Source organism: Brugia malayi (genome assembly GCF_000002995.4).
Source record: "Brugia malayi strain FR3 genome assembly, contig: Bm_v4_Chr4_scaffold_001, whole genome shotgun sequence".
Taxonomy (NCBI): Eukaryota; Metazoa; Nematoda; class Chromadorea; order Rhabditida; family Onchocercidae; genus Brugia; species Brugia malayi.
Window position 1 is genome coordinate 10661611 of NW_025062478.1, and position 21085 is coordinate 10682695.

Genomic DNA, 21085 nt, shown 5'->3' on the forward strand with positions numbered 1-21085 from the left:
AGGAATATTCATCCATTTAATTTTTGCTTATATCAAGAAAATAATGCATCCTTGGATATGATCAAATTAATAACAATCTTTCATGGAATATGAAAGCAACAACTAGAAATGTCTAAGAGAATAGAACTATTTATAGGTGAGATCTTAGTTTAAAAATTTTTTGATTTTTAACAAATATATAGCATAATCTGCTTTTCAGGATGTTTAATGAAATAAGCAGCAATGTAATTTTTATTATATTAATATTTATTTATAACAATCCTACTGTACAACATATATGCATTAACATTAACAAAATATGACTATGCATCACATAATGATCAATTAGCTTTTTTTCTTTAATTGCAAAATACTTTGTAACACACACTACAGAGTAGCAAAAAAAAAAAAAGAAAAAAAAAGCAAAAGAGCAACAAATGAAATGATAATTAGGCGCCGCAAATATAAGCTATATACTATTGTCCAGTAGTGATATTCTAGAAAAGTTGCATTGTTTACGTTATCAGAAAGTCCGCTTAGATATTATTTGTGTTTTTTAAACAACAACAACAAAAAAAAAATGCTACCTTGATTTAATAGTTAAAGAAAAAATAATCTGAATTGATGCACGATAATGTTGTATTAAAATGAACCAGCCATGGACAGCTGAATAAAAATCTGGAAAAGCCCAATTAATAAACTCAATTTAGTCACATCAAAAGAAAAGGTGTATAACAGTATTATTACTCCTCCCATTTTGAACCGGCTGAGCCATTTTTTTTTTTTTTTTTCGAAGTCCTAAATCACGGAGAAGCAGATAGTTTGAATAATTAAAGTAACCAAGATCCACTAAAGTAATCACTACAATGATTTTATTATAACCGGAATAATTATAATTATCTGAAATGCCTACAAGTTAAATGACCTTCAATTTACAGATCAATCAAAAAATTTCTCACCTGAAAAACCGGATTTCGTTAATCACAAAACTGGACAGATATAAGAAAGCAACAGGAAGTGATAAACAAAAACAAATGAGAAAGTTGCACTGTATAACATTACACGCATATAAAACATCTGGAGCAATCAAATGTCAGAGATGGAAACTGTAATGGAGCTTTTCACTTTCCGAATTTCGAATTATTTAGAAAAATAAAGAGGAATGAAAGAAAAAGAAGATTAAAAAGTCTATCCATTTTCCATGAATATTCCATTAAATCAACGCACTATAAGGAATGACTTAGAATGACAAATTACACAACAGACGGTTAATCTTTACAAACAAACAACGAAGAAGAAAATAAAAAATAAGCTTTAGCATCACTAGAGGTCGATGATAAAATCAAAGACACACTTGCAACATTCCGCTCCCAATTCAATAACAACATTAACTTTTAAGGCGATTGAGAAACAGGACTTAATCGTTGACGTTGCAAAGCTTCATCTTCAGGACGCCTTGCAATATTTCGTGGTGGTATTGGTGGGGCCAGATGTGGAACTGAAAACTATCTCATGCTTTATATTATGTGAAAATTTTCTCACAAAAATGGAAAAATTCCTTAAAAATTATGTCCGTAACTGATATTTTTAATAACATTTCATTCATTAGATACTAAATTCATGGCAAATATCTGTAAATAAACAAGATACTAGATTTATTTAAATAGATCATGTTTTCTAGTTTAAAAAAAGTTGGGTGTAAACAGGGACGATATTGCAATTTCATGAAAATAAAATTTCACCGGAATCCACAGAAGTCGGTGGAGCATGATCTTGCAGTCCTTGATCAACGCTCGAAAAACTACGATAAGAACTTCCTGCAGTACTTATTCCACTTTCAGCAGGAGTAGGTGGCGAAGTGAGATCCAGCGTGTATGGTCGTTGTGGCCGATATCCTACGGCTGCTCCAGGTAAGGCTGGTGCCTGTATTTCGGGTGGACCTTGTGCACTGCAATATTTATTTAATTTGGTCAAGTATTAAAATGGAGAAATTAAATAAATTTGTGAGCGCAAATTTGATAATTACATCCTTCTCAAACAATTCCATTTCAGCACTTTTCACCATTCTGTAAATTACTTTGTGCCCATACAAATTTTTTTTTCTGGATTTTCTAAAACACCAAAAAAAAAAAACCTCACCTCTCAGAAATATGATGAATAGCATCACCAAGAACAAAACTTTCTTTCTGGTCGTTACAGTGATCAAGAAACGGCGGAGATATACTTAGCTATAAAAAATTAGCATTTAATTTCCAACTTGATACATCATTACAACTTAATTTTTATTCAAGAAGAGTTATCATAACATATTTTAATTCATGATTGCAATTTTAAAATAATCCTATTTAAATTTTGAATAGCGAAACACTGTATACAATTTCACTTTAATAATACTGAAATTGTGGCATTAATTTCTACTACATTAGTGCATTTTATTAAAAAATATACCAGATTTTGTTCGGTTGCTGACATAGGTATATATGAATTGCTTACATTCAATGTTATACCACGTAATGATCGATCGATAAAAAATGATGAGTCGTCACAGAATGAAGCTAAAAAATTCTTGTTTCCTTTCAAGAATACTTGGAAAAATTAGTCGCTTTTAAAATAGTCCGTGTTGTGCCATTAATTTGTGCAAAATATTATACAGAAATGTTTGAGAAAGAAGAAAAATATCGAGGAAGTATAAATCAAAAACAAACCACTTTCACTGTTAAGGGAATTAACTGAATGCTTTGTAGCATCTATATCCAAGCCACCTTCAACAGGACTGTCTAAGGTTACTGAAAAATGAAGTTTTACATAAAAACAAAGAGATAAATTTTCTAAATTAAAATAAAAAAGAAAAACTAAATTTTTTAAAGCTGATTAAACTTATTACACAGAAAGGGAATTTATAACGTTTCGACAAGCATCCTACAAACTCACTAAAATTATTACAGTGACACTTTGGAAAATAATAGCAACCACCAAAATTTAACCTGATTATCCGATTCTCAAAAATGAGAATGGTAGATATAGAGTATTAGTAAATCTGATCCTATGAATATACCGTTAATTTCAAAAAAAAAAAAAAACTACCAATTAATTCAAATTTCTTCTTTTGCCACAAATTAATTTAAATAAAACAAAACTTACTTTGCGTCAGAGTATTGCATGAAACTTTCATTTCATTTGGTGGTTTATATGAAAGATTTTCGATTGTACTCAAACCATTATTACTAAGTCGACCATCACATGAAGTAGAGAAAGAAGGACTTTTTGAGGAACGCTGAGTTGTACTGAAAGAAGTGATTTATGAGACAAATGGAAAATAAAACAAGACAAAAAACAAAAACAGCAGTGCTTTTGTTGATTATTTAAGGTTAACTCATAAGAAATACTAACTTCTAAGCTTTGTCTCATATCCACGATATTAACTTCTAAGCTAATTTAACTCAGTTTTGACTACAAAAACTCAAAATATTTTAATTTACCCATGATTATTTTGCGAATTATTCGGAATTAGGACAAAACTCACTTGAAAAAAATTCGAGATGTAGATGTCGATGCTCGACCACGTGGTGGAAAATTTTTCGGCAGAATATATAACGGATTCTCCATCATTCCTGGATCTGATGCTTCAGATAATTTTTCATATGGTGCTCGTTTAGCTGAATACAACTCATCGCTCGAACAATAAACCGATACTGGACTACTGCTCACCGGATATACAGCACTGGTTTGCGATGGAGTTGCACTAATTCGCCGTTCGCCAGATTTTGTAAATGTTCTGTAACAACAGATCAAGATATTACAAATGACTACTAGAATCAATCAAAATTTCGAGTTTTATGAAAAAAGTCCAACATCAGCGACTACATTTATTTTGAAATTAAGCTGGAAGTTAAAGTGGAAATTTACTTCGAATTCTCGGTCAAGTCATATTTGTTGCTTTCTGTACCAGTAGAATACTTTTTCTTTCTGGAACAGAAAAAATTTCCCACACGGATTAGTGAGAGCATGATGTTATTAAAATATGCTTCAATCTTTTCATCTCTTCTACTTGATTTCTCATAAAATTGCAACGAATAAGTGCTAATTAAATCAAACTAGAAAAAGGATAGTAGAAAAAACATGAAATCCAGCACTATCCAATCAAATATAAATCAAATATCAAACATAAACGAACGTACTCTAATAACCAGAAAAACTATCCAATATGTTGCAACCTCAAGAGGCAACAACAAAAATAAGTTTTTCTTTTTTTGAAATAATCTAAGTAAAAAGAAAAAAATAAACTTACTTCCCAGCTTTTGTTGGTGATGGCTTCGTTGGACTTTTTATTCTAGTATGTTTTGATGGCGTTATATTCTGCAACTAATTTAGGAGTTATGATTGTATGACTACATACAACTTGTTAAAAAATTACTTCTCATGAAGCTATGGAGGTAGTTCACTTTTATTATAGAAAGAATAGTAGTGAAGAAACAAGCTAAGTTTAGAGTACATTGTGGTCTACAAACTACTCAAAAAACTTCATTTAAAGCACATGCTCAAATCCCTAACTAAGCTTTCTTTTTTATAATTACTTTCAAAATTGCGGATGGTCCGATTGTGGATGGACCCAAAGGTGATCGAGCAATCATTGATTTCGGAAATGTTCCAGCAACTTGTCCTACAAAAGCAAAAACAATGAAAGAATGAAATTTCACTGAAACGTATTAAAGCTTACAGTTCCACACATACTTCGTCCATCAAACAGTATAGCAAGAAACTTTCCGGTATTTTTGGAATAAAAATAAACCGATTTAATAGATGTCGTTTCAGGTAATCAGTATGATCAGTGACAATAATCCATACTTTCCTTATTCATAGGTATAAATTATTCATAGATTTACATTCACAAAATAGTAATTTTACTATTGCACACTAAAATCGGTAAATCCCATCATACGTCAAAAATGTAGCATACCACTTCGATCTTTAGTATCACGCTTGAAAATGCTACGAAAGAATCCTCGATCTTCTTCTTTGCTTAATTTTGATCGTGCTCGCTCATCAGCTGTGGAAGTAGATCTAAAACCTTCCCCATTTGTTAATTTATTCAAAGAAATGCAAAAATATATAAGTTTACTTTTGTATAATTATATTTCCCCAGAAAGAGATGTGGCATTCTACAGCACTGCAAAATTACAATGCGAATGATAAAATGATAAACTATAGGAAGATTTCCATACGAACAAAATATTCCCTTTATTCTTTCCCTTTTCCTTCCTCAATTACCGATTTATTCAGATAGTTCATATAAAGTTTCATTTGTAGTTAAATTCCGAATTGTGATTGCACGGAAAGTGCGCTCAAAATTTAAAAAAGAAAAAAAAAAAAATGGAAAAGGAGAACGATATACTTCATATGATCGGCAGCCAAATTCTTTGTTGATGGTGGTAACTGCACGACACGTCGTGGTGTTGCCAAATGATCTAAGAAAGTCTTTGTTTGCTGGTGAGCAGTAGTTTCAAGAAGACTTTCCAGATCTGTGAATATGAAAGAATCTCTATATATTATTCTTTCAATTGTAAGGAATACTAAATGCATATATTGAAAAATTCTACATTTATGAATACATTAAATAGCACAACTTAGCTTCAAAATCGAAATTTCTATAATCCATTTTAACAGAAATAATATTTAATACTAAGCCCACTAAATACCTACAACAACAAATTGAGGATATGAATAAGAAAGTAGAGAAAAAAAAAAATATTTAGCATGCGTCTTTTTCCACAAACTGATAATATCAGAGTGTATGTGCAAACAAGCAACGAGGTTACAATTAACCAACCTTTATCATTTATTACTTCTACACATCGCTCGTCTACCTCTTCCTCAGCACTGGTACGAGTCGATTCACGCTTTACTTTACACGCATTGACACGTTTCAACTTGGGACTTGCATTATGAACTGGTAGACGATAAAGCTTTAACAGATCCGGCGTACTCTTCGATGGTCCTCGTTGCTGCACCGGGGAAGATTCAACACAATCAAAATTCTCAGTTTTCAATGTAAATTTTTTTGGGATTCGAGGAAGTGTGGCAAATCCTAAGCAGGTATCGTCGACACATTTACTGTTGGACACAAGAGATAACTGATCCGTTGAACCGTTTATCCTGATATCGTTCAATGCTGTTCCTGTTCCAACATCTCTATTAAGAGCTAAAAATACAAATTCACAAATACCAAACACAATTTCCAACATCACATATAGCAATTAGTAAATCCTTGCTATACCTATTAAATGAACATCCACTAATGAACATTTTTAATGCTTTCCTAACGCCATCACTGGGAACTAGCACCATTCACACTGAACACAATAACAGGAAAAAATGCTGTGATATTTATCGTATAAAATCTTATGCAAATTGAATCCAATACGAAACAACAACATCGAACCAATATTTCACAACAGAAAACAGTCAGTGAAATAAAAAGTTATTAAATTGGTAATAATTTTGCACTGAAACATAAAACAGTATTCGAAATACTATTTTATTAAAAATTGCAAAATCAACACTTACATTCAATCATTTGCATATTCTTCGTTAATGAAATCTCGGTTTTGAGATCTAAAAATTTACTACATTTTCGCACTTTATATATGATATTTCTGGTAGTGAAATAGTCATTACACTCGCTCAGTATAACAAGGAACTTTTAATAAAAAAAGAAACCCTTGCATAGAAGATGAAACAGTACAAGAACGTATATTGCATCTCAATCAACATAACTATTAATAAGTAGAATATATAACCTATTCGAAAATTAAAAAAGTTGTAAGAAAAATTATACCATATGGTTTAGAAATATCCTCGCACTTCAAATGTTGGCGCCTTTTTGGTGGCTGTGGTTTTTCCTTTGGCGGTCTTTCTGAGAGTGTCTGTTGCAATTCGAAAATCATTGTCTTAAGTTTCAGTTCCCTTTCACCCTTCTTTAAGCTGCAAAAAAATGATTAAAGAAAATCAAAGGACTAGAAGACATTTCTCTTCTCCGCTCTCCCAAGAAAAAAAAAAATTCGAAAGAGATTTACTTTTCTTCACGTTTCTGTAATTCTTCCGCTTTTCGGGCCATTTCGCTTGCAATTGATGATATTTCTTCCATCATACTTTTCCGTAACGTGTTCAAACTGTTTTCCAAAAACTAAAATTTGAGGAAATATAGATATCAGTTTCTCTAGGATCAAATAATCATAAAATCCGGCAAAATACAGTATAAATTTATAGATTACCAAACAAATCTCAAAATGCAAGTTCTCATCGAATGGATTAAAAGAAACGCATATCATCCTATTTAATCCATTTGATGTCATTACTATGTCTAGTTGAAAATTGATCTAAAACAACTAGAATTTCATTAAAAACTACATCTCCAATATTTCACAGAATTTTCAAAAGATTCTACCGTCTGATCATGTGGATCCGTTGTTCGGAATTTGATACCAAATTTCTCCAGCTCAACAATTAACTCTTTGAATGTTGGCCTCTGCAGTGGATCGTCACGCCAACAACTTTCAATTATTAGCCTCAAATCTGGTGGGCACGAAGAAGGGATTTTTTGTTTTACAAATGTTCCAATCTGTAAAATACTTCATAAACTGTTCACATATATGTTTGCTAATTGCATGATGTATTATCAGTAATAAAGAGATCAACATGAAGAATAAACTAAACCTGTAGTTGCACAGCACCAGGACCCAAACCTTCGAACGGTGTTGCACCCGTCAACACCTCCCAAAGAACGAGCCCAAAACTCCAAACATCCATTGCTTTGGAGCATTTACGATCACGGATAACCTCTGGTGCGAGATACGGTACTGTACCCACAACGCTCATTCTGAAAAACTTAACTGTTTAAGAACGTTTAAACACAATCTTTTCGCATCCCATGCAGAGTAAACTGATTCAACATTCTACAAAGAAAGTGATCAGTAAATCGAAAATTTCAATCTCCTTTCATAAATTTTAGATAAGACTACCTGCAGTCAGCAACTCTTAACTTCTTCGACAAGCCAAGGTCAGCGATTTTTAATGTAAGACAATTTAGCGCTGAACCACCACATTTATGGCATACACCATTCTTGGCTTGTAGTGAATGAGCTAACTGTTCATCGTTACTTGCTTCCACATTCAACAAACAGTCGCAAACTTTTTCTTTGATCAGAACTGAAATACAACATTTTCATTTGGGAAGGAAAATGAAGAAAATTTTCTATCCAAATAACATTGTAGAAAAAAGTGCAAAATGACAGTGCATAAGATAAAATATAAGTTAAGCCATGTTCTAGTCCATGCTGAATTACAGGAGTTTTTTACTTAATCGAGAACGTTATTCACATCACACTAAAATACATTTCAAATATAACCTAAAATACAATATAACATACTGAATTTATCTAGTCCATCGAAAACACTATAATGATACAAAGTGTGACACTAACTATATTTAAACAACTGACAATTAATTATGTTATCTAAATAAACAAGTTCCCGGAAATTTTTATTTTCAATCATTATAACTAAAAGCAAAATAAATTTCTGATAAAATAAAACTAAAAGAAACAATTACCATTAGCCGCCTTTAAATCCCTATGAAGAACATTCAAACTATGCAAATAACTCATTCCACGAGCAACTTGAATACCCCAATTACTTATGATCTCTTCGGAGAGCGATATGTTCTTTTTACTAGAACATATTTTTGCCAGTGAATCTAAAACAATACATTGTAAAAATCATAATAGTCATTTTTGAAACTGAGTTTTACCAAAATTTCATGAGCAGTGAATCTAAATTTATAGTTAACCTCTACAAAGTTCGAGAACTAAGGCAGGTTCATCGCCAACAATAACACCATACATTTCAACAATATTTCCATGATCCAACATTTGAAAAATACTAGCCTCCTCACGAACTGCTGAAATATTTGTAATATATTTAGACTAGGATTAAATATACCAGCCCAAAAGGTTTTACACTGTTCACTCTAAAAGTAAAACTTTTTTGCTATCATGAATCTCGTTTCCTCTCGCCTTAATAATTGAAAATCTATACAACAAAGTTCTTCATGATGCAATGAAGCGCAAAATTCATCCCAAACAACACATTCATTAGTTAGCAATCAGCATTGCTAGCTAATTATTTCGAAGGTAATTCATTATTTTTTTATCCTTTCATTTTCAGTTCATGGATTTAATATATTAATATAAACATTTTGCTCGTGCAAAATTCAATGCAGTTTCCAAACTTAACTTGATAATACTCACCTTCCAATATTTCTTTCTTGCTAAATTTTGAATGTGGAATTTTCACAGCTACTTCCTGCAGAAAAAGTGTTCGAAATGGATGTTTAACAGACCATATTTAAGCACTCGAAAAAAATTTTTAAAAACAGATCATTCAAGGTGATACAGTCAATACGATAAATTTTTTTAGGCATAAAACTTATACTAAACGAAGCATGATATCAGAGAGTTTATAGATCAAAGTACAATCTTAAACCTCCAGTACCAGTAACTCAGTGAAGCTAATGTATTTGACGATCAACTTAATTTTGTGGATGATATTTCTTTAACTTCAAATTTGCGTCAAATGATAAGGTTTTTATCAATCATATAGTGAAAAAAAAAAAAAAAAGATTAATAAGGATGTGTTGTTTTCTTCTTGTCCTTTTTATCTCAGAAAAAGAAATTCAATATTTAACATAAAAAATCTTACTCGTCTTTTATAAATTGCTGATTTCACAACTGAAAAGCCACCGGCCCCTAACAAACCAGTAAACTGAATATCGTTTGGATCGATTTCCTTCGCCAGACCCTTAGCTAACTGCACATGATTTTGTGGGAAAAATCCTTTCTTTCCACTGCCATCCAATTTTTCTCCATACCACCAACCTTCTTCCCTGAATAATAAAAATATGTCCAATTCCCCAACTATTCGATGTCAATAACATTACTCATCAATTGCTCCATTCAAAATGTTTAAGCTACACCACGAATATCATCAAGTCTTTGACAAAACAAGAATTTACATACATATTGTTCACTATATGCCTGAAATCAGATTTCCAAACTTATATGCTATTCAGTACAGTGGCAAACAGTTATGCCACTCGGTTTAATCTTTTCCATCAGCTTGCATTATCGGTGACTGAGATAAAACTTGATGTTACTATCGAACAAAAGACAAAAAATCCTAGCTCATCTCATAAATATTCCATGCCCTAACCCATCTCGACGTATCACTTTGATCGTTGCTCCACGCTTCAGTTTCAATTCATCCTTCCTTTTTGGAGTGTAATCATAATTTGATTCAACCACAAGTGACTTCTGCGGTTTCATATCATCATGACGAAACCGAACATCATCTGCAATGATTCTTCCATAGTATGAAGAAAACTGCAACCATATATTTTTAAAATTTGCATCAAGTGGATTTAAAGTAAAAGCAACAATAACATCCTCATAAAAAATGTTAGACATAATTACTGTCAAAAAAAAGTTAAAACTGGTTTCCAAAAAATAACACTAACTATTATCACTATCGATACTAGCGAATATGTCAGCGACAGAACGTGATTTCCTTTTCGGCTGAGAAAATATTTCCGGCCGATCAGGAACATTATCGGTCAGTGATTCAATAGTACATGCACGCGAAGTTGATGGATGGTTTACAAATGTCTTCGGCAATAAAGCCTTCTAAAAGTTGGAATTTATGTGGTAAAGTTGTCGTTTTAGGACGCTAAAGCAAAGAAATAGAAGTAATCAATAAAAAAGACCAGAAAACGTTTGCAAAATAATCATCAGAGCAAAGAGATATTTCACATAAATACTTTTCAATTAAAAAGTGTCTTTGAAAAATAAATAAGGGATGAAATTTAAGATGTCATACTTTGGAAATCGAAAGCCTAATTATATTAAAAACCTTTTCTTCCTCCTTCTTATGAATTTTGTTACAAATGGTTATAATCCATTTTTAAAAATGTAAGCGGATATTCAGAAATAAAAAAAAAAGAAAAACGACTAAAATCTCATATTTACCTACTTTTTAAACCAAGTACGAGAACGGAAAAGGAGCTAACATATCAAGCCTTTATATTTTAATTTCCATTTAATAGCATACATAAAACAGTTATCGAAAAAAAAAAATGTACTGAAAAACATTTTTTTTTTTTTTGCCATAAATGGAAAAATCAAGAATACAGTAAAACAATTAATCACTGAAAAATTTTTTAAAAATAAAAATTAATGCGTAAATGCCTACGTAAAAACCTTAAAAACGAAGAAAAAAATTACCTGAAAATGGATGCTGCCTGGTGCATGTGCTGTTCCACTTGAAGTACCTATAATCATCGGCTGGAGGGGGCGAAAAAGTGTTGGTGCAACTGGTGTTTCTGGTGATTCCATTTTTTTCTCGTTCTATAACAAAGCAGAGAAAAGAAAAAAAAGAAAAAACAAGTAAATCTAACTTCATATCGTGACAAAATAAATCTAACGAAATATAATATGTCAATGTCGTTAAGATCATCAAAATGACATTACGCTTACGAAAGCTTCATTCTTTCCCCGGAACTCTCTCAAGTATACAAATACTTTCTATCCATTTTATTCCACTAAAGTTTTGCGAATGGATAATAAGATAAAGTACTAAGTATACAGTTTATGTTGAATTCAGAAATTTAGCTCGATTTGAAAACTAGTTTGATTGGATTAGACAAGAATTTACACAGTGGTATACTTAGAGAAAAGTATTTGCTTAGAAGTATTTGCATAGAATGAATGAGAATGTTTATATATACTCTTTATTCCACTTATCTTCTTAGCATACATATACAAACAAACGTCAATTCTTCACGTATACACGTGCTACTTTCACTTTAAAAATCTTCAACTAAAACAAGAAATAAAATAACTCTAAAATTTTGTAATATTAAAGGAAATCTACCAATCCTGAAATTTCTACTAAACTCACAGAAACAATTAACTCAGTCAACCGAAACGGCTGTCAGTAAACGGAGAACGGAGCTGTCCAGTATAGTATTGATCCCAACTATATCGTTCACGATTTCTCGTTTTAGAACTCTGAATTGGAACATGAAGCACAATAGTCAGTCGTACGTATGCAAATTAGTTCAGCTGGGTATGCGACGGGTAGGGTTAGGATAGATTTCCCATGGGGAAAAATTAATTTGATAGATGAGAAATAGAAGTGTTAAGTTATATTTTTTGCTAGAGAGAGCTTATGCTGAGGAACAGAATCCGGAAATTATCAAATTATTTAGTTGATACGATCATTTATTTTAATTGCCAAAATAATTGCACATTGTCCGGGAAGTGATATTAGTTATCAAATCAATTCTGATCCCGAACTATCTGCATATCATTAATTTTCATACTTTCTCTAATTTCATTTTGAAAGTTTAGCGAAATGATGCAGTTCATGTTATTGTTCAGCAGACAGGGGAAATTACGATTGCAGAAATGGTATGTGGCATATCAGGATAAGGTTAGTGATAAATATTCTATGATATATGATCGTTGATAAATGATAGGGATAGTGACATAAAAGAAGATAAGTGGTATACCAAAAATTTGATATATGCTAAGTTAATGATAAGTTTGGCGGCACATGCTTATACTAGTAACGTTTCTAGAATTTTAGAGTATGTTTGGATTAAGAATATGTGATAGGCAAGATATGATGAACGATATATTATGCTGCTATGAGTGCATAATACCGGTTATGATAAGATAGATGATATGCATGATGTACGGTTTCATGATAATTTTTTTTTAGGAAGTTATCACAATAAAAACAAAATAATTTGTTTGATTTGTTACAGTCCAAATCTTCTAATGTGCAGTTTAAGCAAAAGAAAACAGAATTTGAAAAAACCAACAAATAAATAAACAGTGTGGAAATAAAGTGTAGAGCAAGCAGTATTGAAAATAGATGGCAAATCATATAAAGAAAATGAGAAAATGACCGAGCCTAAATAAGCGAATTATTCAATAGTAGGAGAAAACTCAGAAATAAGACTTCTTGAATTGAACGGACTGAAATGCTAGCTATTTGCAGGTAAAGAAGAAAATTACTCGAGAATTGGTTACAACAATTTTGGCTCGGAAACCGAAAATGTGTGCGTTTCTAGAATACAAGGACCTTAAAATCGTTTATAAAAGGTTAGCAATGAATATATTAATTGACATAAATTAATCTTGTTATGTTTTTTATAGACTGTTCATTTTTGTTCATCTTTTGCAGTTTTTCAGTCCTCTTTCGTCGTTTCATAATGGTGCTTTCTCATTCTTACTGCAATCTGAGAATAAAGTTGTGATTTCATTTCTCATTTGTCGTGTTGTTTGTTGGGAAGCATTTTTGGGTCTCGAGATTATTTTTAACACTCTTTAATTCTTAATTCTTGTTCAGGTACGCATCGCTCTACTTTTGTTGTGCAATTGAGCAAACAGACAACGAATTGTTATGCTTAGAAATTATACATCGATTTGTTGAACTACTGGATAAGTATTTTGGCAGCGTAAGTTCCTGTTATCATTATCTATGTTTTTATTCAAAAATCCTTTTTATTTCAAAATGTAGCCTTCAAACTATGCGCATTTTTTTAATTCATTTTGACTCAATTTGTCGTCAAAAATTTGCAGAATCCTGCACAGAGCGGAGAGAAAATAATGTTTATCAATTTGAGATTCTGTGTTTGCAGGTTTTAGGATTGTTAGAATCGGGATAATGGTAAATCCTATCTTATATTTTATTGCTTCGCAAAAAAGTACTGAGTTTTCTTGTCGGGCATATTAAAAATTTTTATGTTTTTTCAGGTTTGCGAATTAGATATTATTTTCAATTTTGAGAAGGCTTATTTTATATTGGATGAATTCTTGTTGGCGGGTGAAATACAGGAAACGAGTAAAAAGCAGGTTCTAAAGGCAATCGCAGCTCAAGATCTCATTCAGGAGGTTTGCACTGTACTTTCGTTATAAAACTGTTAATTAATTTCATCGGAAGCAGCTGTCATGCAGGAGTTAGGTGAATGATTTGTGAAGTCATCTCTAGTAGTCACACTGGTGGTGATCGTTATTTCAGTATGCATCAGCGAAACATACTGAAATAACGTTATCAATTTTTTTTTGTTGTCAGAAAAAATCGACTTCTTTTTTCTTGTTACCAGCTGTAAGAATTCAGGACTGAGATACATTTTTGGTCGTTGCAGTTAATCAGGAACTTAGATGTCTCGGGAGTATATGATTAATCTGCATTCAATGGCTGATTATCTCGTAACTCAATTAAGACTCAGTTATTTGTTTTATACCTCAATTTTAGGAAGAAACACCGCAAGGATTCTTTGAGGATCATGGCCTTGGTTGAGCAAGGAAGTGCCACCTTGTCATGTTTGTTTCCACTGAACTGATAGTATGTGTATCTCTTGCTGTTTGTATTTGGGACAGTTTGTGCTAAGTGGTTTTTCGTGTCATTTGTTCGAGATCTTTGTAATTATTGTGATATTTTTGCTGTGAATGGGCAAATGTCTTCATATATTTTGGTTGTCATAATTTTTTATGCTGCCTTATCCTTACAAATTTATTTATTTTTCGGTAATGAATCGAAGAGTGACCAAAAGGTAAAGTCAGTCTTGTAATTTCGGATCAATAACATCAAGGACATCATATTAGAAATTGGTGATTTTACTAACTAGACTCATGAAATATTTAGTTTGATATAGAGCTGTTTGAAGGACTTTATTTTTTGAAGAAAAATTTCATTTCCTGCTTTGTGTTCTTCGCATTCCTCCTGTAAATTGTTATCTCAATAAATTTCTAATTTACGCAAAGAATTCATAAATATATTGCGACGTTTATATGCGTTAATTGATCATTCTGAAAATTCATTTTACACTATCGACTTATTTAACTTTTTTAGAATAAATCTCAGCATTTTTTGGGTAATTATCCTCCAAGTCTATGCTACTTAACTGAATTGCACTGATTGCTGAGGTTGGACGGGCATCTTCGTTTTGATGAAAGCGGTTAATAGAAGTTGAAAGCATGTATGTAAATAGGAAATATTTGATATTTTTCAGATATTAAGAAATGAGGCTGAGGAAATCAAGTTTAGTAGCATAGCATGACAATGGTACTCGCTATTGGTGATCGAATCGAAGTCGGTGGTGATAGGGGTATGATAAGTTATATCGGTGCTGTTGAGGGATATGATGGAGAATGGGTTGGTATTGATTGGGACAATCCTGAACGGGGAAAGCATGATGGTGCAGTGAAAGGGAAACGATATTTTCAAGCTAGGTTGGTCACTTTTTCAAGTTTCAATCTGTTCGTTACTTAATTATTTTTCTTTTAAATTAAAAGGAATGCTTATATTTATGTGCTAGTGACAAATAAATTGTCATTAATTTTATTTGTATATCCTATGTTCTGGTTCTAACTATTCATTTGTTGTGGATACGAAGAAAAAAAGTGAGCAATAACAATTTATAAAGATGACATAGTGCAAAAGACACGTTGTACGAGAAGGATTTTACAGTTCTTCGAAAAGTGGTTCATTTGTTCGACCTAACACAATTAAGGAAGGAAAAAATTTGCTAGAGGAAATGAACGATAGATATATCAATTACAAGCAGTGTGACATGGTCGAATTTGGATCAAAAAATGTGGATCTTGTGGATATGGCGAAAATATACAGGAAGCAGAAGTCTGCTTTGATATGTTAAAAAGCTTTTAAATGAGGGTAAAAATAAAAATTGTGATGGTAATCTTAATATGAGTGTTTAGAAATAAACCGCAAAGAAAACAGTAATTCTACGTAGATTTATTAATCATGCTTTTTTTGAAGAGTTTATATATGGTCATGTTATGCTTCATTGCATTACATTCTTGGGAAAAGTTGTGTTCAGTGGCGAGCGATCTTATCGATGATTATAAATAAATTTTAATGAAATATTATTTTCGTATAATATTTTTTTTTTTTTTTTTTTTTCAGTAATCTATGGGAATTGCGAGTTATAGCATTGGATAACATGAAAGTTGCGAAAGCTCCACCAACCAGTTGCAATCTTTTCAAGTATTGTACGGAACTTAATCTCTACAACAATTTATTATCAAAATGGTGTAATTTGTTGGATATTCTCTGCTTTTTCCCATCATTACGCTTCCTTATTGCAAGGTTACATTTAGGACTTGATATTATATCAGTTACAGGCTTATGCTACAATCTTGCTTATCTTTGACTGACATAACAAGTGGTAATTCTTGTGTATGCTGCGTTTCTTCAAATAATATTGTTTGTCCATAATTTCTATTTAGAATCTATGTTTCTGTATTGATTAATGTAAGGACTGTCCAACTCTTCGATATTGTGTTTGAAAGAAGAACGTCTTTTGGAATATGTATAGCAATACTGAAATAGGCGATGAACTCAGATGCAGCAAAATTGTATTATTTATTAGTGGAATAATAATCAAAAACTATAGCGTAAAATCTCGTTGCGCATAACATTTAGGCTTTCGTAATCTGATATACAATGACATATTATGATTTCTTTCATAATTTTAATTATTATTTCCAAGGGTAAGTTTGGTATAATCAGAGGATTATGTACATATATTTTTTTTTTTTTTGATTAGAATTTACAATTTCCAGCCACAATTATATGGAAAAAGGAATGAAATCAATCACTGGTGAACGAATGGTGTCAGCTCCAATCAGTACGTTAGCACTGGGTGAATGTCGCATTGATGAAAGCACGGTACTATTTTCACTAGAATTACTCTTTATTAAGTTAGTTATCAAAGTTTTTACTGTTTTAAATTAGGTTATTCGTAAATGAACAGTGGTGAGTTTTATATATGTATTCTTAGGTTTCCGTATAAAACATATATCACCACTGTGCAACATAATAGAAAGATATGATTTATGTAGCAGATACTGATACATCAATTACATCAGTAACTCATAAAGTAAGCATCTTTTGAAAATCTATTAATTTCACATAAAGCAAAGTTAATGTCAGGCCCGGAAAATTATGAATATCTTTCCATATGTACGAGAAATTCATTTGAATCGAAATAATTTGGAATACTTCGATCCAGGAGTGTATGGTCATAATTTAGAAAGCATTGATTTAGAAGGGAATCCAATTAACGATTTTGCTAATCTTTATGTTTTATCGACTTTACCGAAGTAATTATTTCACCACCTTAACTGTTTTGTATTTTCCAAGCAGTGATTTCTAACATAGTTGATTCCTAACACTGTTTATATTTTTGGATATTTTTTTTTTGAAATATTGTTAAATCTAATTTTAGCCTTCAAAAGCTCAATCTGATCAATTGCGGTTTGCGTCACATCTTCATTCCAGATGATAATTGGTTCAGTTCATTATCTTCGCTGAACATTAAAGATAATCCTATAAAAGATGTAAGTCTGTGAAATGATTCTTTCTGTAATATAGTTTTAAAATTAAACATCTGATTGGTGGAAATATGGATATATATATTATATGTTCCTACAAATTTTCGTTTTCAGAAACAGTGGATTTTTGAATTAGCTAAATTCCCAAAACTGGAAAGATTATGCTATTCTTGTTCTGATAATTATGATGAAGCTGATTCCGGAATTGATCTTCGTGAAATCATTATTGCTTGTATACCTCAACTCAAATTCTTGAGTAATTCAGAAATAAGTTCCATTGAAAGAAATTCTGCAGAAATGCGTTTTCTCAATAAATTCGGTACGTCTTCGCCGACGAAAGAGTATCGTGCTGTTGTAGAAAGGTCAGTAAAGTTGAGAAGACAGCACGTTGATATCTTTTTAAATAAACAGATATTACCAAATTTCTTTCGTAAAAACAGAGTTTTGTGCATGAAGGTGCAAAGGAGATATTAATTTTTGTATGCTATTGTTTGATTTATTTAAATTGATTTCAGTACTTGTATTTTATTTCTCTAAGCACTAATGTTGTGTTTTTAATGCAGATTAATCAAAATACATGGTGAGCCGAGCAGTTTTTCTTGTGGTGGAATGGATTTATTGAAATTAAAGTTGTCGTATGAAGGAAAAGTCGTGGAACGTTCACTTCCTTCTACACTTACTGTACAAAGTTTAATCGGTATTACAAGCAGACTTTTTCATCTTGATGCCAGAAAAGTAAGCTTCGTTAAAGCAGTACTCGAGTAAATCTGTGGAACTTTTGTATCTATGATATTAATGACGAAGAAATTATTGTTATTTTATTTTCTGAAAAGTTGTATTGTCAAATTCATGTCTTTTTTCATTATAATTATGAAGTATTTAAGTATGTAGATCAGTTAATATCTTTTATGAATCACTATAATGGGGAAAATATGATTACCGAAGTTTTACAGATCTCACTTCAAGCTTATGATTGTCAAGGATTTATGATGAATTTGGATAAACCATTGCGATCTTTGGGTTTTTATTCGTTGTCTAATGAGGATACTATTTATACCACAGTTATATGATATCATCTTTTGTGAGCCTTAATTGTTGGTTGGTTGATTGGTTGTACTAATTGTAATTTAGGATTATAATCCTTCCGTATGATAGAGTGTTAGTGATTTGTTACAACACACAATTGTTATTTGACCATTAATTACTGTCCCATAAAAGTTGAAAAGGCAGTATTCAATTAATCTAATTTTATGCCGATGAAATGTGCCAAAATTCATAAATGTTTGAATTACATTGTTAAATGTTTGCATGTTTGAATTACATTGTTAAATATCATTTATTCTTATACATTGTGTTTTCATCTATTTTTTTTTATAAAAAATAAACTTTGTTCTGTACATCTCTTATTCCTCATTCTATACTGGTATGCAAACCAAAGAAAATATAAATAGTGGATTTTAATGCTATGTATCAGTTTTTGTTAAGGCTTTATCAACCTTAGTGTTTGTTTCATGATGGACGACCGCTCAAGGAATCGAAGAAAGGTTTTCGCATTTGTTGTCGAGGCTGGTAAGTAAATCTATATGATTTCATATACTGTAATTTCCTCTATATTATTTGGCATGCAAAATGAAAGTGATCACAGTAAGGCAGTATCGAATTAGGAAGGATTAAAATTGTTCTACAATATATATACGCTTATATGAAGCTTTTCTGCTTATCTAGTGTTTTCATTCTAGGAATCAAATTAGAAGCGAAAAATTCAACGATATGTACTGCTGCAGTTTTAACATATAGGACACTAAGGAAGAGTGGTGCTTCTGAACTGTGTCCTTACGTAAGTTTTGCTATAGTAGCCATTAAAGCTAGGTGGATGATAAACTAAAGCTTTTCAAAGGTAAAAATTATGTCGTTTTTCTTTGGTTATTGGGAGTGGCTATGACCAAACTTCTAAATTTTAACGCTGTGCTTACTTTATTTTGCCTTTAGGGATTTCGGATTTCCTTTCCAAAAAGAGATTTAAAAAACTTCAGCTGATTTATTCTGATAAATACATTAACTTGTTTTTTTTTTCTGATTTTTAAAAACTATTTTAAAATTTGAAGTCCGGTTTTCTTTAGAACTAAAATTATACTACGAAGTTGATGTTTTAAAATTAAACGTGCAAAAGTATATGACATTTCTTTTACATATGCTTTTATTGCAGACGATTGCTTCAGCATGTCTTCTGTTGGCAGCTAAAATAGAAGAAGATGAGATGGTAAAAACAAGAGATGTTGTGAATGTTGCTTACAGGTTACTTGAAAACCTTGCTTTGACTTTTTCAACAGTTTTTCGGTTATGAGTTTAGCACATGTGCAAAATTTTGGGTATCATAGCTCTCAACTCCAGAATTGAACCATACTTTGCAACGTGATCAGGCGTTATTAGTCGAAAGTCAAAGGCTTAACTAGATTTGCATTGAGCATACTACATCCCTGTGCACCGATCCTACAAATCGATGACGAGTCGTGGGCATTACGAACAAGTCTTTCACGAATGGAATATATTGTGCTACGATTATTAAAATTTCGTTTAGCTGTGGAAAATCCTCATAAGGTAATGTTTTTCATTATCATTACGTTAATCTTTTATATAATGTAGCTATACATGATAATGCTTTAAAATTATAAGATTAAAATTATTGATTTTAACTGGCATTTTGCTAGCCAACGAAAACGTCATTCTGAAAGATATCGGTAGGTACTTTCAACTATGACGAATATATATTTAAGTGGAGATTTATGTTTCATTTCTGCGAAAAGCAATATTTTGAGTCTAAAAGCAACTAAATTGTTTATGACTTGCTTAATTAAATCAGAGTTAGGTTATTAAGATTGTTACATGTGAAGCGATAGGAAAATTTATAAGAATTTTTGGTTATTTATATAGCATATATTCATCTTATTCATGTTTTATACTCATTTTGATATTCTAATTTTTAGTATTTGCTTCATTATATCTCCTCACTGATGCATTGGTGCCCGCACGAATTTACAAGATTTCACATTGGTGCTATATCATTTATTATATTGCGTGATGCACATGTGGATCCATACTGGGTGCTGTCACATAGTCCGCAAACCATTGCCATTGTTTGTCTTGCAGTTGCACTTCGTATTGCCAAGGTCTCTTACAATTTATTATTATTAGTTCCCATATCGTCTTGAAAATATGGGATCAGTCATCTTTTGACAATCTTATATCTCTAATCTCAATAATTTACATTGTCAAAAGAGAATTACCCTACGATCTCATTTATTTGAACGATAGGAATAGATTGCTTATATATTTTTTGGATATTCTTTCCGCTTGCATCAGTGTTATTAAACACACTTTCTGCAATTTTTAGGTTTCCATTGGTGTTCGATGGTATTCCATCTTCTACTCGTCAATGACAAAATCGAAATTACGACGTCTGGAAGATGAGCTGGTGACATTGGTATTGAAACGATAACAGCTTTTGTGGGTATCAGGAATAGCCTATCTGACAAGATTTTGTTAATCTTTTAGATTGTTTTTATCTCCCAAACTTGTTCTAGATGATTGAGGGATTTATATTTAGTATTGTTTTGTGAAGTAACATACAG

At 31.6% G+C, this 21085-nt stretch overlaps 4 protein-coding genes across 6 annotated transcripts; 3 read left to right on the forward strand and 1 right to left on the reverse strand.

Moving 5' to 3' along the window:
• Window positions 1-1373: 1373 nt before the first annotated feature.
• Window positions 1374-11423, reverse strand: Bm9342 (Protein kinase domain containing protein; the record flags this gene model as incomplete). Of its 2 annotated transcripts, XM_043082369.1 has the most annotated exons (26): window positions 1374-1477; window positions 1722-1927; window positions 2119-2207; window positions 2428-2534; window positions 2685-2765; window positions 3121-3263; window positions 3503-3754; window positions 3886-3945; window positions 4268-4335; window positions 4554-4639; window positions 4937-5040; window positions 5372-5498; window positions 5807-6178; window positions 6544-6591; window positions 6815-6960; window positions 7053-7162; window positions 7424-7597; window positions 7693-7855; window positions 7998-8184; window positions 8588-8731; window positions 8825-8935; window positions 9285-9339; window positions 9736-9919; window positions 10246-10384; window positions 10550-10715; window positions 11313-11423. In XM_043082369.1, the coding sequence occupies 26 exons, from the start codon at window positions 11421-11423 to the stop codon at window positions 1374-1376; spliced, it is 3537 nt and encodes a 1178-aa protein (XP_042938303.1). The 2 variants fall into 2 exon arrangements, with proteins under 2 accessions (XP_042938303.1, XP_042938302.1); XM_043082368.1 differs by lacking the exon at window positions 3886-3945.
• Window positions 11424-12444: 1021 nt separating this feature from the next.
• On the forward strand, window positions 12445-14400 carry Bma-aps-1 (adapter-related protein complex 1 sigma 1B subunit, putative; the record flags this gene model as incomplete). The annotated part of the gene is made up of 5 exons (XM_001896166.2): window positions 12445-12522; window positions 13096-13199; window positions 13447-13555; window positions 13854-13991; window positions 14356-14400. The coding sequence occupies 5 exons, from the start codon at window positions 12445-12447 to the stop codon at window positions 14398-14400; spliced, it is 474 nt and encodes a 157-aa protein (XP_001896201.1).
• A 756-nt stretch (window positions 14401-15156) lies between these two features.
• Bma-tbce-1 (CAP-Gly domain containing protein) lies at window positions 15157-18526 on the forward strand (the record flags this gene model as incomplete). Its single annotated transcript, XM_001896165.2, has 9 exons — window positions 15157-15332; window positions 15571-15738; window positions 16027-16209; window positions 16686-16791; window positions 17056-17225; window positions 17351-17462; window positions 17571-17818; window positions 18020-18191; window positions 18410-18526. 9 exons carry the CDS (start codon window positions 15157-15159, stop codon window positions 18524-18526), a joined length of 1452 nt encoding a protein of 483 aa, XP_001896200.2.
• A 441-nt stretch (window positions 18527-18967) lies between these two features.
• On the forward strand, window positions 18968-20952 carry Bm9343 (Cyclin, N-terminal domain containing protein; the record flags this gene model as incomplete). 2 transcript variants are annotated; one of them, XM_043082370.1, is made up of 6 exons in its annotated part: window positions 18968-19025; window positions 19196-19293; window positions 19663-19751; window positions 19910-20054; window positions 20441-20623; window positions 20848-20952. In XM_043082370.1, the coding sequence occupies 6 exons, from the start codon at window positions 18968-18970 to the stop codon at window positions 20950-20952; spliced, it is 678 nt and encodes a 225-aa protein (XP_042938304.1). The 2 variants fall into 2 exon arrangements, with proteins under 2 accessions (XP_042938304.1, XP_042938305.1); XM_043082371.1 differs by lacking the exons at window positions 19910-20054; window positions 20441-20623; window positions 20848-20952 and adding an exon at window positions 19848-19872.
• Window positions 20953-21085: the final 133 nt, after the last annotated feature.